The sequence below is a fragment of the Electrona antarctica genome, assembly GCF_951216825.1.
Source record: "Electrona antarctica genome assembly, chromosome: 20".
Taxonomy (NCBI): Eukaryota; Metazoa; Chordata; class Actinopteri; order Myctophiformes; family Myctophidae; genus Electrona; species Electrona antarctica.
The window spans coordinates 3527706-3543238 of record NC_136801.1 but is presented as its reverse complement, the minus strand read 5'-3'; the positions used below and the strand labels follow the sequence as shown (position 1 = coordinate 3543238).

Genomic DNA, 15533 nt, shown 5'->3' with positions numbered 1-15533 from the left:
TCAGACTCTGCCACAACAGTGCTTCAGACTGCCACAACAGTGCTTCAGACTGCCACAACAGTGCTTCAGACTCTGCCACAACAGTGCTTCAGACTCTGCCACAACAGTGCTTCAGACTGCCACAACAGTGCTTCAGACTGCCACAACAGTGCTTCAGACTGCCACAACAGTGCTTCAGACTCTGCCACAACAGTGCTTCAGACTGCCACAACAGTGCTTCAGACTGCCACAACAGTGCTTCAGACTGCCACAACAGTGCTTCAGACTCTGCCACAACAGTGCTTCAGACTCTGCCACAACAGTGCTTCAGACTGCCACAACAGTGCTTCAGACTGCCACAACAGTGCTTCAGACTCTGCCACAACAGTGCTTCAGACTGCCACAACAGTGCTTCAGACTCTGCCACAACAGTGCTTCAGACTCTGCCACAACAGTGCTTCAGACTGCCACAACAGTGCTTCAGACTGCCACAACAGTGCTTCAGACTCTGCCACAACAGTGCTTCAGACTGCCACAACAGTGCTTCAGACTGCCACAACAGTGCTTCAGACTCTGCCACAACAGTGCTTCAGACTGCCACAACAGTGCTTCAGACTCTGCCACAACAGTGCTTCAGACTCTGCCACAACAGTGCTTCAGACTCTGCCACAACAGTGCTTCAGACTGCCACAACAGTGCTTCAGACTGCCACAACAGTGCTTCAGACTCTGCCACAACAGTGCTTCAGACTCTGCCACAACAGTGCTTCAGACTGCCACAACAGTGCTTCAGACTGCCACAACAGTGCTTCAGACTCTGCCACAACAGTGCTTCAGACTCTGCCACAACAGTGCTTCAGACTGCCACAACAGTGCTTCAGACTGCCACAACAGTGCTTCAGACTGCCACAACAGTGCTTCAGACTCTGCCACAACAGTGCTTCAGACTCTGCCACAACAGTGCTTCAGACTGCCACAACAGTGCTTCAGACTGCCACAACAGTGCTTCAGACTCTGCCACAACAGTGCTTCAGACTGCCACAACAGTGCTTCAGACTGCCACAACAGTGCTTCAGACTCTGCCACAACAGTGCTTCAGACTGCCACAACAGTGCTTCAGACTGCCACAACAGTGCTTCAGACTGCCACAACAGTGCTTCAGACTCTGCCACAACAGTGCTTCAGACTGCCACAACAGTGCTTCAGACTGCCACAACAGTGCTTCAGACTGCCACAACAGTGCTTCAGACTCTGCCACAACAGTGCTTCAGACTGCCACAACAGTGCTTCAGACTGCCACAACAGCGCTTCGTTGTCTAACTAATGTGTGTGTACCACACATAGCTGTCTAACGTGTGTGTGTATGTGTGTTGTTATTGCAGCTTCCCGCGTTCGCGCGTCTTACTTGTACAGATAGTAAACTTAGCCTCGCGTTGCGATACTAATACACCACTGCGCTGGGCTACGTCGGGGCATATGCTTATGCAATAGGGGCGGGTGAAGTGTGGCTGCGCCAGGCTATAGTAAACTATCATCTATGGGACGAAGGTGAAACACACACACGTTACACACGTTGACATCCTATTGGCTCATCCTCTGGCTCATCCTATCAGGCTGCAGAAGGAGGAGCCTCCTCACAGTCCCAGGCTGTTTGAATGCTCCAATCAGACGGGCCGCTTCAGGATGACGGAGGTGGATGACTTTGCTCAGTCTGACCTGGACGAGGACGATGTCATGCTGCTGGACACCTGGGAGGAGGTGAGAGGTCAAAGGGTCATAAGGGGGGAGGGTTGGCAGACCAATAGGTAGATGGTACATAGCGGCTGTGGCTCAGGAGGTAGAGCAGGTCGTCCAATGATCCCTGGGTCGGCGGTTCGAATCCCGGCTCCTCCTGTCCACATGTGGAAGTGTCCTTGGGCAAGACACTGAACCCCACACTGCCTCCAATGAGTCGGTCGGTGTGAGCTTGCCACCATTGGTGTGTGAATGTGGGAAGTGAGGACGCTGGCGTCGACTGTTCGCCGCTTCACCACCCAATGAATTATGAATGAACCATTGTAAAGCGCTTTGAGCACTTGGAAAAGCGCTATAAAAATGCAATTCATTAGCCTAATATGTGGATAGATGCCAGGTTCATTTTGTAGACCTGGCATCCTATAGGTTGTATGGTTTCAATGTACAGATTATAGAGGGAATGCGCATGCATAAAATGAATGGCAGATCGAGTGGCAAAGTGAGTTCAACGCTGTTTAATGTCGTTTAATGCAATCAGATAGGACTTTTCTCTTTGGATTTATGGGCTGTCAAGGCCAGAAAAGTTTGGTTTTTTTGCCACTCGGTAGGCATTCCCGCATAACTTCCGGGTATGATGATGATGTCACGCGCATACCCTCTATAGATTTCTTTTATATTGTTTAGGCTGTTGATACAGTAGGTTTGTGGTTTACCTATGATACTCTATGATACTCTATGCATTTGATGTATTAGTGGCCTACCTCGTGTTTACCTTGCTTACTGCAAATCGCTCTGGATTAAGAGCATCTGCTAAATGCCTAAATTGTAATGAATTACATTTTTATAGCGCTTTTCCAAGTGCTCAAAGCACTTTACAATGGTTCATTCATTCATACATTGGGAGGTGAAGCGGCGAACAGTCGACGCCAGCGTCCTCACTTCCCACATTCACACACCAATGGTGGCGAGCTCACACCGACCAACTCATTGGAGGCAATGTAGGGTTCAGTGTCTTGCCCAAGGACACTTCGACATGTGGACAGGAGGAGCCGGGATTCGAGCCGCCGACCCAGGGATCATTGGACGACCTGCTCTACCTCCTGAGCCACAGCCGCCCTAATGTGGACTGTGGTAAAAGTTTTACCGTAAAACATTTCTGCAGAGGTCTCATTTGGTTCCTTCTCTCCGCAGGTCTTCCTGTGGATGGGCCGCTCCGCGAACGAACGTGAGACCAAGGAGGCGAGCAACAGTGCAGTGGAGTACCTCAGGACTCACCCGGCGGGCCGCGACCCCGACACGCCCATCATCACCGTCAAACAGGGCTACGAGCCGTACACCTTCACGGGCTGGTTCAGCGCATGGGACCCTCATACGTGGAGCGTGAGTCAGTCACAGCATGTGCTTCTCAAAGTGGGGTCCAGCCAGATCAGACCCCCAGGGGTTCCTTGAGGAGGTTATATAGCCTAGGGGGTCCCCAGAAGAAAATCATACTAAAGTTTAACCATTTGAACCCTATTTTATGCTTCCATTCAAAAATAGCAGATCTACAAGGTCACAACGCATCACGTTGCGATGCCTTGCGAGTTTGTACTGTAGGTATGCTATTTTTGAAAATCTAGGGAACATCTTTGAAATATTTGGCATCATTTACATTTTTCTTTGAAAATAAAAATCTTCTCATATAGACACAATATTTTAAGGTGGAGGTCAGTGGCCAACAAAAAAACAAACGAAAAAAAAAAAACATTGTTCCTCTAATCATTGTTGGAAAAGCATTGTAACGTGTAGCAATATCACGTTATAGTTCATAGTTAATTTAATGTATGAATCTCTGGCAAACAACATTTGGGGCCAGTGCAAAACCATTTGAGAACCATTGAATCAAAAACAATCTCATCTGATTACCACAAGTGGGCACTAGAGCACTTTCTAGATTCCACCCAATGCCACATTTTAAGGGCTTGAGGCACACTTCAAATCACTATTCATGGTATTCTGTTATCGCAACCAATTGGGGATCTGGGTAAACAAGCCTGATCAAGTCTGTGATCATGTAAATCTGTCATAATGCTAACAGTTCTACAAAAATATGAGAATCCTATGAATACTTTAATCTAATCGGTCTGCAAAGTGTGCAAATCTATTTACACATTCACAAATCAAAAAAATGGAAGAGTGCAAATCTATTTACATACAGTATTTGCATATAGTTTTGAGGCAATTTTAGCTCCATAAACGGGGAATCTCACATGGGTTTTGAAGACTGCATGATAATTGCACATAAATGTTTTTATTGTATGGGGTCACTGTTGATTTACTAATGACATGACATGTGGCTTGACCTTTGTATGGGGTCACTGTTGATTTACTAATGACATGACATGTGGCTTGACCTTTGTATGGGGTCACTGTTGATTTACTAATGACATGACATGTGGCTTGACCTTTGTATGGGGTCACTGTTGATTTACTAATGACATGACATGTGGCTTGACCTTTGTATGGGGTCACTGTTGATTTACTAATGACATGACATGTGGCTTGACCTTTGTATGGGGTCACTGTTGATTTACTAATGACATGACATGTGGCTTGACCTTTGTATGGGGTCACTGTTGATTTACTAATGACATGACATGTGGCTTGACCTTTGTATGGGGTCACTGTTGATTTACTAATGACATGACATGTGGCTTGACCTTTGTATGGGGTCACTGTTGATTTACTAATGACATGACATGTGGCTTGACCTTTGTATGGGGTCACTGTTGATTTACTAATGACATGACATGTGGCTTGACCTTTGTATGGGGTCACTGTTGATTTACTAATGACATGACATGTGGCTTGACCTTTGTATGGGGTCACTGTTGATTTACTAATGACATGACATGTGGCTTGACCTTTGTATGGGGTCACTGTTGATTTACTAATGACATGACATGTGGCTTGACCTTTGTATGGGGTCACTGTTGATTTACTAATGACATGACATGTGGCTTGACCTTTGTATGGGGTCACTGTTGATTTACTAATGACATGACATGTGGCTTGACCTTTGTATGGGGTCACTGTTGATTTACTAATGACATGACATGTGGCTTGACCTTTGTATGGGGTCACTGTTGATTTACTAATGACATGACATGTGGCTTGACCTTTGTATGGGGTCACTGTTGATTTACTAATGACATGACATGTGGCTTGACCTTTGTATGGGGTCACTGTTGATTTACTAATGACATGACATGTGGCTTGACCTTTGTATGGGGTCACTGTTGATTTACTAATGACATGACATGTGGCTTGACCTTTGTATGGGGTCACTGTTGATTTACTAATGACATGACATGTGGCTTGACCTTTGTATGGGGTCACTGTTGATTTACTAATGACATGACATGTGGCTTGACCTTTGTATGGGGTCACTGTTGATTTACTAATGACATGACATGTGGCTTGACCTTTGTATGGGGTCACTGTTGATTTACTAATGACATGACATGTGGCTTGACCTTTATCTTCTCAACAGGGAGGCAACTCCTATGAGGAGATGAAACAAAAGCTGAGCGATGCATCGTCTCTGTCACAGATCACTGTCGTAAGTGATTGACTAACTCTAATCCCTAATAACACCAATCCAAGTACTAATGAGTCACTAATGAAACAAACAATAATTCACAAATTTATGGACTTGAGATTTACTTCTTAATGATCCGTCATTTCATTTCTCTTTGTGTGACATGCCTTACTAGCCTTACTTAGTAGCCTTACTTTTGATTCCAATATTTTGTACTTAATTCACTCAAGTACATTTTGAATTCCGGACTTTTACTTGCAACGGATTATTTCTATATTGCAGTTTTGTAGTAAAACATCTGAGTACTTTTCCCACCTCTGATAGGACCTGAACAACACCGGCCTACAGAGTCAGAACCAGAACCCTGCTGCTGCTGCTGCTGCCGGGCCCGGGGCTGCTTACAGAGCCCCAGGCGGTCCCTTCAGCTCTCCTCCAGCCTACAGGGTCCACGGAGTGGGGGACGCGTCCCCCGGGCCTTCTAGTCCTTCAAGCCCAGCCACCCAGAGAGCCCAGTCGCCCAGCCTGCAGGCTGTCACCCAGCTGTCCCCCTCAAGTGGCGACAACGGGCTGCCGTCTCCCTCAGCTGGAGGAGGAGGTGCCTTTACCCCCTCCTCGCCACCGCCGGAGGACGCCGCTCTTTCCCCGGCACCCGCCGGAACCCCCCCGCCGCCCTCCTCCTCCCCCTCCTCCTCCTCAGCAGCAGGAGGAGGCTTCCTGTCCCCGGAGCTCCTTGTCGACAAGGCTCCCGCCGAGCTGCCCCGAGGAGTGGAGCCCACCCGGAGAGAGGTGAGCATGTGGTGGATCTATCGCAACATCGATAGCCTGAGATATACTGTAGGTAGGCTACCCTTGAGCTTGAGCGTCTATATTGAGCTTGAGCGTCTGTTACCCCCCAAAAAGGGGTAACAGTGACGGCCCAGGGGCCCATAATTTCTAGATCTGCCTATGCTTGTGGTGTGTCATTGTGATTCATGAAAAAGGTATTGGTCTGAGGAAGAGCCTCCTGGCTCGAAACTTTTATACCGCCAATAAATTAAACCCACGATGGGAGCTTAACTGTGTTTTATGGGACATGTTGTGAGCTTGTGGATCTGCTATTATAATTTTTTTATGGGTTTTAACATTTTGAACGCATTTCTTCTTTTATATGGGGGTCCCTGGCACAATATCTTTTCAGATGGGGGTCCGCAGCTAAATTCATATCAATTTGGCGGTCCATTTTACAGCCAGTGTTATTATGCTATTACCCATTAAAACCGGAAAAGCATCCGTGTCATTTTAGATTGTTGCGTTTGCTAGCAGATATACCTACAAGCTTGCAGTACATGATGTACATCTGCTATTTTTGAACATTTCTGAAATACCTTGAAATGTATTAGAACTAACTGATGTACTGTTAAAAGGCATTTGTGTAGAAAGATCCAGAGTGTGCAGCAGTAATAGCAACGAGTGACCTGTAGGGGTCAGGCTATGACCATTCCCTCTCTCTCTCTCTCTGTTTCCAGGACCACCTCTCTGATGTGGACTTCCAGAACCTGCTCGGTACAAACCTATGACCATTCCCTCTCTCTCTCTCTGTGTTTCCAGGACCACCTCTCTGATGTGGACTTTCAGAACCTGCTCGGTACAAACCTATGACCATTCCCTCTCTCTCTGTTTCCAGGACCACCTCTCTGATGTGGACTTCCAGAACCTGCTCGGTACAAACCTATGACCATTCCCTCTCTCTCTCTGTGTTTCCAGGACCACCTCTCTGATGTGGACTTCCAGAACCTGCTCGGTACAAACCTATGACCATTCCCTCTCTCTCTCTCTGTTTCCAGGACCACCTCTCTGATGTGGACTTCCAGAACCTGCTCGGTACAAACCTATGACCATTCCCTCTCTCTCTCTCTGTTTCCAGGACCACCTCTCTGATGTGGACTTCCAGAACCTGCTCGGTACAAACCTATGACCATTCCCTCTCTCTCTCTCTGTTTCCAGGACCACCTCTCTGATGTGGACTTCCAGAACCTGCTCGGTACAAACCGCTCAGATTTCCAACGCCTGCCGAGGTGGAGGCAGAACGACTTGAAGAAAAAGGCGGGACTTTTCTGAGACCGCAAAGCACATTTGAATGGGATTCACGAGGGAATATTGTGATATTGCCAAAGCTTATAATAGCATGATTCTTTTGATAAACTTCACACTAAAGCTATAACAAGTCTAGGCCATGGAGTATATTTAATGTCCAACAAAGCAAGTCATTTTTCCAAAAATATTTGGTTGAAATTAGTCCCACTAAAAATGACTTATTTTAAAACAACCAACACTATGCCAGCCATATTGCTATGAAATAATCAAGAATATTTATATGAAATAATCAAGAATATTTAACCGCTTAAACCCGATGTACTTTGTTGTACCTCAAATTCCTCAATAGCAGATGATATAATAGAACATTATGTGAGGTGAATTGTGAGCTTGAAGATCAGCTTTATTGTGGAATGTTTGCTGAATGTTAATCCATTTTCACCAAATGTTAAAAGGAACCCTGACAAATATGACAAATATGCCTTAAAACATTATTCCTGCCCTCTACAACTAAAATTAAAAATACTTTAACTATTGTATTTATTTCATAAATAGAGAATCTTCTGTCACAAGTTGATGATGTCATATGTCTATGTGTGGTCCAGCCCTATGGAATGTATGGAATGCACTTGCTAATAAAAAGTATTTAAAATATAGCTTTGATGCTCATATTATCCTTAGGAAGCATAAAGTTGTTTTTTATTAGCACATGCATTCCATACATTCCATAGGGCTAGACCATATGGACCATCAACTTGCGACAGGAGCAGCTCCTATTGAGTGAAAGATTCAATATTTAAGGTATTTTCATTTTTTTATTTTAGTTGTAGAGGGCAAGTATAATGTTTTAAGGCATATTTGTCTTATTAGCCAGTGATCCTTTTAATACATTTTTGGAGAATGTTCACCTGTTAAGAGTATGACATGCCCAGTATAGGGCTGCTATACTCCTAAATTCTCCCAACATTTGATACAGAACATTTAACTTTGCTGTCAAATTGCCATGTCATGAGCTGCATTTATAGCATGAATAAATGAACCAAGAGTTTGGGTTGTGTCTTGTCATTACTTTATTTGAATGCTTAGTGCAAAATGCAGTTAAGTTTAAATGACACATTGAAAGCATCGCCATCCTGGTCAAGAACCTGACATGGAACATAAACCCCATTTCTGTTCAACATTTCTCTTGTAACATATTTGCTTGACAATATTTTGATATGATGATAAAAAATAAAAAAGCAATGACATTTGAGTAAAATACTTGAGAGCAAATTAAGTTACAATATGTTAAGTAGAAAGTCACGTTGAAAATGACTTGATATGCACTTCATATCAACAACAGTCAACAACAAAAGAATTATGGAACCGTTGCAAAAAACAAACAAAAGTTTGAACATCACATTTGCTCAGCAATATACTGTGCAATCAAAACGAAAACACACACACTCACATGCACACTCAAAGTAGTTTTGCTCTCAATAAGAATACAATAGCATTCATACAACATAATGTAGTGCTTGACAAAAAAATAACTCCAGTGATGAACCATATTGAGGCATTGATACACGTTTTACAAATCAGCACATTTTAGAAAGTTTAAATTACTTAATTAAAAAGCAAGTTGTATAAACAAAAACCATAAAAACAAAAACAAAGGTTCTTAAACTAGTGCTTGTTGGTTTGCTTGACAAATCATTATGTTTCCATAAAGCAAATACTTTGAATATTAGGGGCAAAGACAACATCCTACTAACCTCCCACTGAGCATTTTTTGGTCTAATAGACTAATATTCGTCTAAAGGGCCGTCTAAAAATGCGATAAACGTCTAAAAATTAAAGTTTTTTTAGACGTCTATTCTTAGATTAGACGTTGATTAGCGGTTGATTAGACGTCTATATATAGACGGTCTATATATAGACGTTTAAACAACCTCTAATCAACGTCTAATCTAAGAATAGACATCTAAAAAAACTTTAATTTTTAGACTTTTATCGCATTTTTAGACGCACGTCTAATAGCTCAGTAGGCTATAAGCCTTGTTTACCTTCAAAAACTACCATGTATCCAAATCTGCTGACCTTTTATTCTACTTACAATACTACGACATCACTTGTACTTTCTACATTTTGGCCTCATAGCATAATTACCTAAGTCATATTGTTTAAGAGCAATTTTTCATTTGCTCCTTTCTGAAACTATCTGCCTAAGTTGACTTAATTAGGCAAACTAATTTTGTTTAACCCATTTTGGGCGGGAACCCCTTTTGGTGTTAGCATTATGTTATGCTTTAGCTATTGAAAAATAGCAGACCTACAAGCTCATAGCGCGTCACCGAGTGGCGCGCTACGAGCTTGTAGGTCTGCTATTTTTGAAAAAACGAAGAACGACTGACATGAAAACTGTCAGGATGTAGAAGACATTTTTTAGAATCTGCCTTTATTACAGTGGGCTCACCCTGCCTTATTGTCAAAAAGTTGACTTGAATGTAACAAACATTCTGATAGGCTGAGGCACAATGAAGTAGCAGTGCTGGGACAGTAGAGTTAGGCAGAAATGTCAATTTAACCCAAAAATGAATGATGCTATGAGGATAACAATTTGCCATCAATCTAACATTCAGCCTTCATTTCACACATTTATTTTTTAAATATCTCTCAACCTCTCAACTACACATACCACATAGCTCATTTCAAAAGGCTATAATAACAGTCAAATAATGTAAGTCAACAGTCAAGATTGGTGAATGACAAAAATAACAAGAAAACATAAGCTTTTTGGAATACATTGTCAAGAAGAGTTTGACTTGGCTTTAACATTTCTTTATGGTCCCACAACGCTGTCTTTGGCATGGAGGTTTCCATACTGTACATGACCTGTGCTGTACAGTAGAGTAGCCTACTCATCATCATCATCATCTTTCGACCGTAGCCTACTGGGCGTCCAGGACCATGAGATGAACGAAGATTCCAGCGGACGAGATGACGTCGCCTCTCTTGGTGTGCAGAGGGACATGGCGGTATCCTGAACACAACAGGATGAGAGTTTAAATAAGCCTGTTGAAACTCACTTCAGCATACTGTAGAATACAGTTGTGGAAAAATTACTCACATTTTTTACTTAAGTAAAAGTATCAATACTGCAATGTCAATGTAGAAACATTCTGTTACAAGTAAAAGTTTGGCGTTCAAAATATGAGAAAATGTTTTTGTTTCATAAAAATTCTCTGTACATATGTTATGAGCTACTGCCTGTCAAGAAATTCCTTGCTGTGATTTGTTTTCCTAAGTATTGGAGTTTGGAAGCGCTCGTTTTTAATAAAGCAACCTCCTGCTGCCTCCTGCAACAGGTGGTACGCAGGGCTGTTCAGTGATATCCAACGAGCATTCCCAAACTCTGACACTTTCAGTGTCACCTGTGTGTCCTCCCCTAGGAGGTGAGGTTCATTCCTGTTTGTGTTACTCCCAGAGGAAGACCTTTGTCTGGTCCAAATGTGGATATTTGTATTTGTTGTGATACGATGCGAGAGTGCGGTCTAGCCAACACCAACTCGGGACTCCTGAATCACCGCCCTCCACAACACTCCTATCTAACATCAGGGTCTTGAGCTCTATGGTGTTTGCTGCGGTAAGCAGTTTTATTTGTTAAAATACTGTTTCCATCGTGACTGTGAGCAGTGTGGCCTCTTTCTTCGTTTAAGGCTTTTGGAAAGGTTTTCCTAATTTGTAACAAAATACATTTTGATGTATTTTCACCCCCTCTCTATGAGTTATTTCCCCTTCCAAATGCTTGAGCTTAGTTGTACAGTTGTACTGCAAATGAAATGACCTGTACTGTAGGGTTAGGCCTCACTCACACCTAGGACACACTTGTGTCCTAGGTGTGTTCTGTGTGTCATGGCCGCCTCAATGCATCTCCAATGGGAGATGCATTGGCTGTTTTCTGCCCCCCTCCCCCCCATCAAACAATGTTTGGTGAAACCATGTGACTTCCAGTGTTGCGACGTGTTGTGAGCTTGTAGATCGGCTATTTTCAGCATGCAACCAAGTGTAAAATGACTTATACTGGATCTCTTGTCCACTAGTCCCTTCCTAACATTTTAGTCTAGTTTTTATTTGTTGACTAAACCGTCAATATATTTAGTCTTAGTTTTAGTCACCATAGCTTAGTTTTCATTTAGTTTCCATTTAGTTTGTGGAAAAAGGTGTTGACGAACATTTTTCGTCTTAGTTTTAGTCGACGAAAACAACACTGGTGACTTCCATTGGAAATGCATTGAGGCGACCATGACACACAGAAGACACAGGACACAACAAGTGTGTCTTGCGTGTGTCTTCTAGGTGTGAGTGAGGCCATGGCCTTGCTTACCGTTCTGTAGGCTGGTGAGAGGTAGACAGTATTGACCTATGAGGTCATTCTGGGATGTGCAGTCATAGTCCTCCACCACAAACCGCACCATGACTAGTTCTGGGACATGGATGTCAAACTGGAAGTTCTCATTCCACATAGGGTTGAATCCTGCAGAATAAAAACAAGGGTCAGTCCTGTGTGTGTGTGTGTGTGTGTGATTGATTGATTGATTGATTCTAGCTTAGAGGAAGTACCAGCCGCTCCTCCAGACCATCATTGAACTAGGCTATAGGTGCAATCTACTTGTGTTTATCTTGGGCAGCCTAGGACACGTACACAGTTTGGTTGTAAGAGGCTTCCAACAACTTGGGATGCCAACAAAAAGCAGCCAAACGGCTTGTGAAATTCTGTGCAATCTCTTCCACTATCGGTAGCCGCCAAATATGGCGAAGATGCTGTTACTTGTACCCCTGAAGGGTGTGTGGGTATTTGCTGATTGCACTCTGTACAGCACCTTGTAAATATTTGTGTCCTTGTATTGTATCTCTTATGTGGACATAAATAAATGATTAAAATGTGTGTGTGTGCGCGCGTGTGCATACACCTACCATTGTTGTCGATATGGTGCGTTTCCTTGGTGTTGGTGTCTGCCGGAACGCCATAGAGCTCTACTCTGACCAGGGGGTCCACGATGGACGTGTGCTTGTCCTTGTTGACTTTAGGCAGCTGCTGGGCTGAGATCACCTTTTGTATTGATGCACATAAAACATGCCACGCCCAATTCAATATTGTGCATTTCAACAACCAAATTCATATAACAAAACATTCCTCATCTTAACCCATTTTGGGCGGGAACCCCTGTTGGTGTTTTAAGCATTATGTTATACTTTAGCTATTGAAAAATAGCAGATCTACAAGCTCATAGCACGGCACCGAGTGGCGCGCTATGAGCTTGTAGGTCTGCTATTTTTGAAAATTCGTGAAAATGTGCCTGAAATCTTTGAATATATATTCTATCAGAGCGAGTTTTTAACTCAAATCTTTGCTTCTGAAGGGTCTCTGGAACAACATATTTTCAGATGGGGGTCGACGGCCAAATACATCTAGTTTTGGGGGTCTTTGACATAAATGTTTGAAAACGACACACTTTTTTTTCCAGAAAACTGTCAGGAATTAGAAGGCATTTGTAGAATCGTCTAGTCTAGGCTATATACTCTTTAAGTGCATTTCTGTGGTTGGAACAATGATCTGCTTGCATTGCTCGAAAGAAAAGAATAAATCACTAGCAAAATACTCAATGTACAATTTTCTACTGACTTCAAGCAGAAACGGCGAGAGATCACTGGGTCTGTAAGCCCTGCACGGTTTAACGTGTAAAATGGTATGATTGTATAAAAAGTATGATTTTTGGAAAGCTGGCTCACCATAATGTGGAGGACTTTCTTCTTCAACCAGGGCCCTTTGCTCAGTGCGTTGGGGTTGAACTGAGAGGCCAGGTCTCTCAGGAAGTCCGGCTTCAGGAAGTAGCCACTCATGGCATTGGGCATAAACCGACCCTGGTTCAGGTCCATCTCCTTGGAGGCCGTCTGGAAGTTGAGGGCCACTAATGACAGAGAATGGGGAAGGTCGTGGATGTAATGACAGAGGCAGTCTGTAGTATGTTCTCTTAAAGGAGAATTCCATACTAAAAGGCTTTCTTACCTTTCTTTGTAGTTGTTACGTCCCCACCAAAGAGGTCCAGGTGTTATTTTGTGCAAAAGCTCCTTATTGGCTATTTCCCCTACCATAAGCCCTAAATGAATTGCATTGAATGGGAATTGAATGGGGCTATGGGATTCGCTTATTTCCATCGCTCAAAACATTTTGTTTTTGTATATATCCTCTCTTCATAATGTAAATAATATCCCAAGCGGAACACTTTACTACTTATTTCGATGGAAATAAGCGAATTAGCACAACAGCCCATAGCCCCATGCAATTCAATGCAATTCATTGAGGGTTTATGGTAGGGGAAATAGCCAATAAAGAGTTTTTGCACAAAAAAAACACCTAGGCCTCTTTGGTGGGGACGTAACAACTACAAAGAAAGGTAAGAAAGCCTTCTAGCATGGAATTCTCCTTTAATACAGAAGCGCACCTTACTATGACATGCTCACTATGTTTTTCCACGGCTGCCACAGTGCCACCGCCTCTTTTACATAAAACCCATATGCATATGGGATCCAGCCTCTTTTACATAGAACCCATATGCATATGGGATCCAGCCTCTTTTACATAGAACCCATATGCATATGGGATCCAGCCTCTTTTACATAGAACCCATATGCATATGGGATCCAGCCTCTTTTACATAGAACCCATATGCATATGGGATCCAGCCTCTTTTACATAGAACCCATATGCATATGGGATCCAGCCTCTTTTACATAGAACCCATATGCATATGGGATCCAGCCTCTTTTACATAGAACCCATATGCATATGGGATCCAGCCTCTTTTACATAGAACCCATATGCATATGGGATCCAGCCTCTTTTACATAGAACCCATATGCATATGGGATCCAGCCTCTTTTACATAGAACCCATATGCATATGGGATCCAGCCTCTTTTACATAGAACCCATATGCATATGGGATCCAGCCTCTTTTACATAGAACCCATATGCATATGGGATCCAGCCTCTTTTACATAGAACCCATATGCATATGGGATCCAGCCTCTTTTACATAGAACCCATATGCATATGGGATCCAGCCTCTTTTACATAGAACCCATATGCATATGGGATCCAGCCTCTTTTACATAGAACCCATATGCATATGGGATCCAGCCTCTTTTACATAGAACCCATATGCATATGGGATCCAGCCTCTTTTACATAGAACCCATATGCATATGGGATCCAGCCTCTTTTACATAGAACCCATATGCATATGGGATCCAGCCTCTTTTACATAGAACCCATATGCATATGGGATCCAGCCTCTTTTACATAGAACCCATATGCATATGGGATCCAGCCTCTTTTACATAGAACCCATATGCATATGGGATCCAGCCTCTTTTACATAGAACCCATATGCATATGGGATCCAGCCTCTTTTACATAGAACCCATATGCATATGGGATCCAGCCTCTTTTACATAGAACCCATATGCATATGGGATCCAGCCTCTTTTACATAGAACCCATATGCATATGGGATCCAGCCTCTTTTACATAGAACCCATATGCATATGGGATCCAGCCTCTTTTACATAGAACCCATATGCATATGGGATCCAGCCTCTTTTACATAGAACCCATATGCATATGGGATCCAGCCTCTTTTACATAGAACCCATATGCATATGGGATCCAGCCTCTTTTACATAGAACCCATATGCATATGGGATCCAGCCTCTTTTACATAGAACCCATATGCATATGGGATCCAGCCTCTTTTACATAGAACCCATATGCATATGGGATCCAGCCTCTTTTACATAGAACCCATATGCATATGGGATCCAGCCTCTTTTACATAGAACCCATATGCATATGGGATCCAGCCTCTTTTACATAGAACCCATATGCATATGGGATCCAGCCTCTTTTACATAGAACCCATATGCATATGGGATCCAGCCTCTTTTACATAGAACCCATATGCATATGGGATCCAGCCTCTTTTACATAGAACCCATATGCATATGGGATCCAGCCTCTTTTACATAGAACCCATATGCATATGGGATCCAGCCTCTTTTACATAGAACCCATATGCATATGGGATCCAGCCTCTTTTACATAGAACCCATATGCATATGGGATCC

At 43.1% G+C, this 15533-nt stretch overlaps 2 protein-coding genes across 2 annotated transcripts in view; one reads left to right on the top strand and one right to left on the bottom strand.

Moving 5' to 3' along the window:
- Positions 1–7415, top strand: part of vill (villin-like) — a 26956-nt gene extending 19541 nt beyond the window's left edge. Inside the window, exons 15-19 of the mRNA XM_079489284.1 lie at positions 1592–1736; positions 2904–3092; positions 5245–5313; positions 5617–6078; positions 7276–7415. Coding sequence (XP_079345410.1) covers positions 1592–1736; positions 2904–3092; positions 5245–5313; positions 5617–6078; positions 7276–7389 — 979 coding nt within the window. The 3' untranslated portion in view covers positions 7390–7415. The remainder of the gene's footprint in view (positions 1–1591; positions 1737–2903; positions 3093–5244; positions 5314–5616; positions 6079–7275) is intronic.
- Positions 7416–9906: 2491 nt separating this feature from the next.
- Positions 9907–15533, bottom strand: part of plcd1a (phospholipase C, delta 1a) — a 49144-nt gene continuing 43517 nt past the window's right edge. The window contains exons 12-16 of the mRNA XM_079489220.1: positions 13138–13316; positions 12322–12457; positions 11732–11881; positions 10296–10387; positions 9907–10261 (exon numbers count right to left, since the gene is read on the bottom strand). Coding sequence (XP_079345346.1) covers positions 10296–10387; positions 11732–11881; positions 12322–12457; positions 13138–13316 — 557 coding nt within the window. The 3' untranslated portion in view covers positions 9907–10261. The remainder of the gene's footprint in view (positions 10262–10295; positions 10388–11731; positions 11882–12321; positions 12458–13137; positions 13317–15533) is intronic.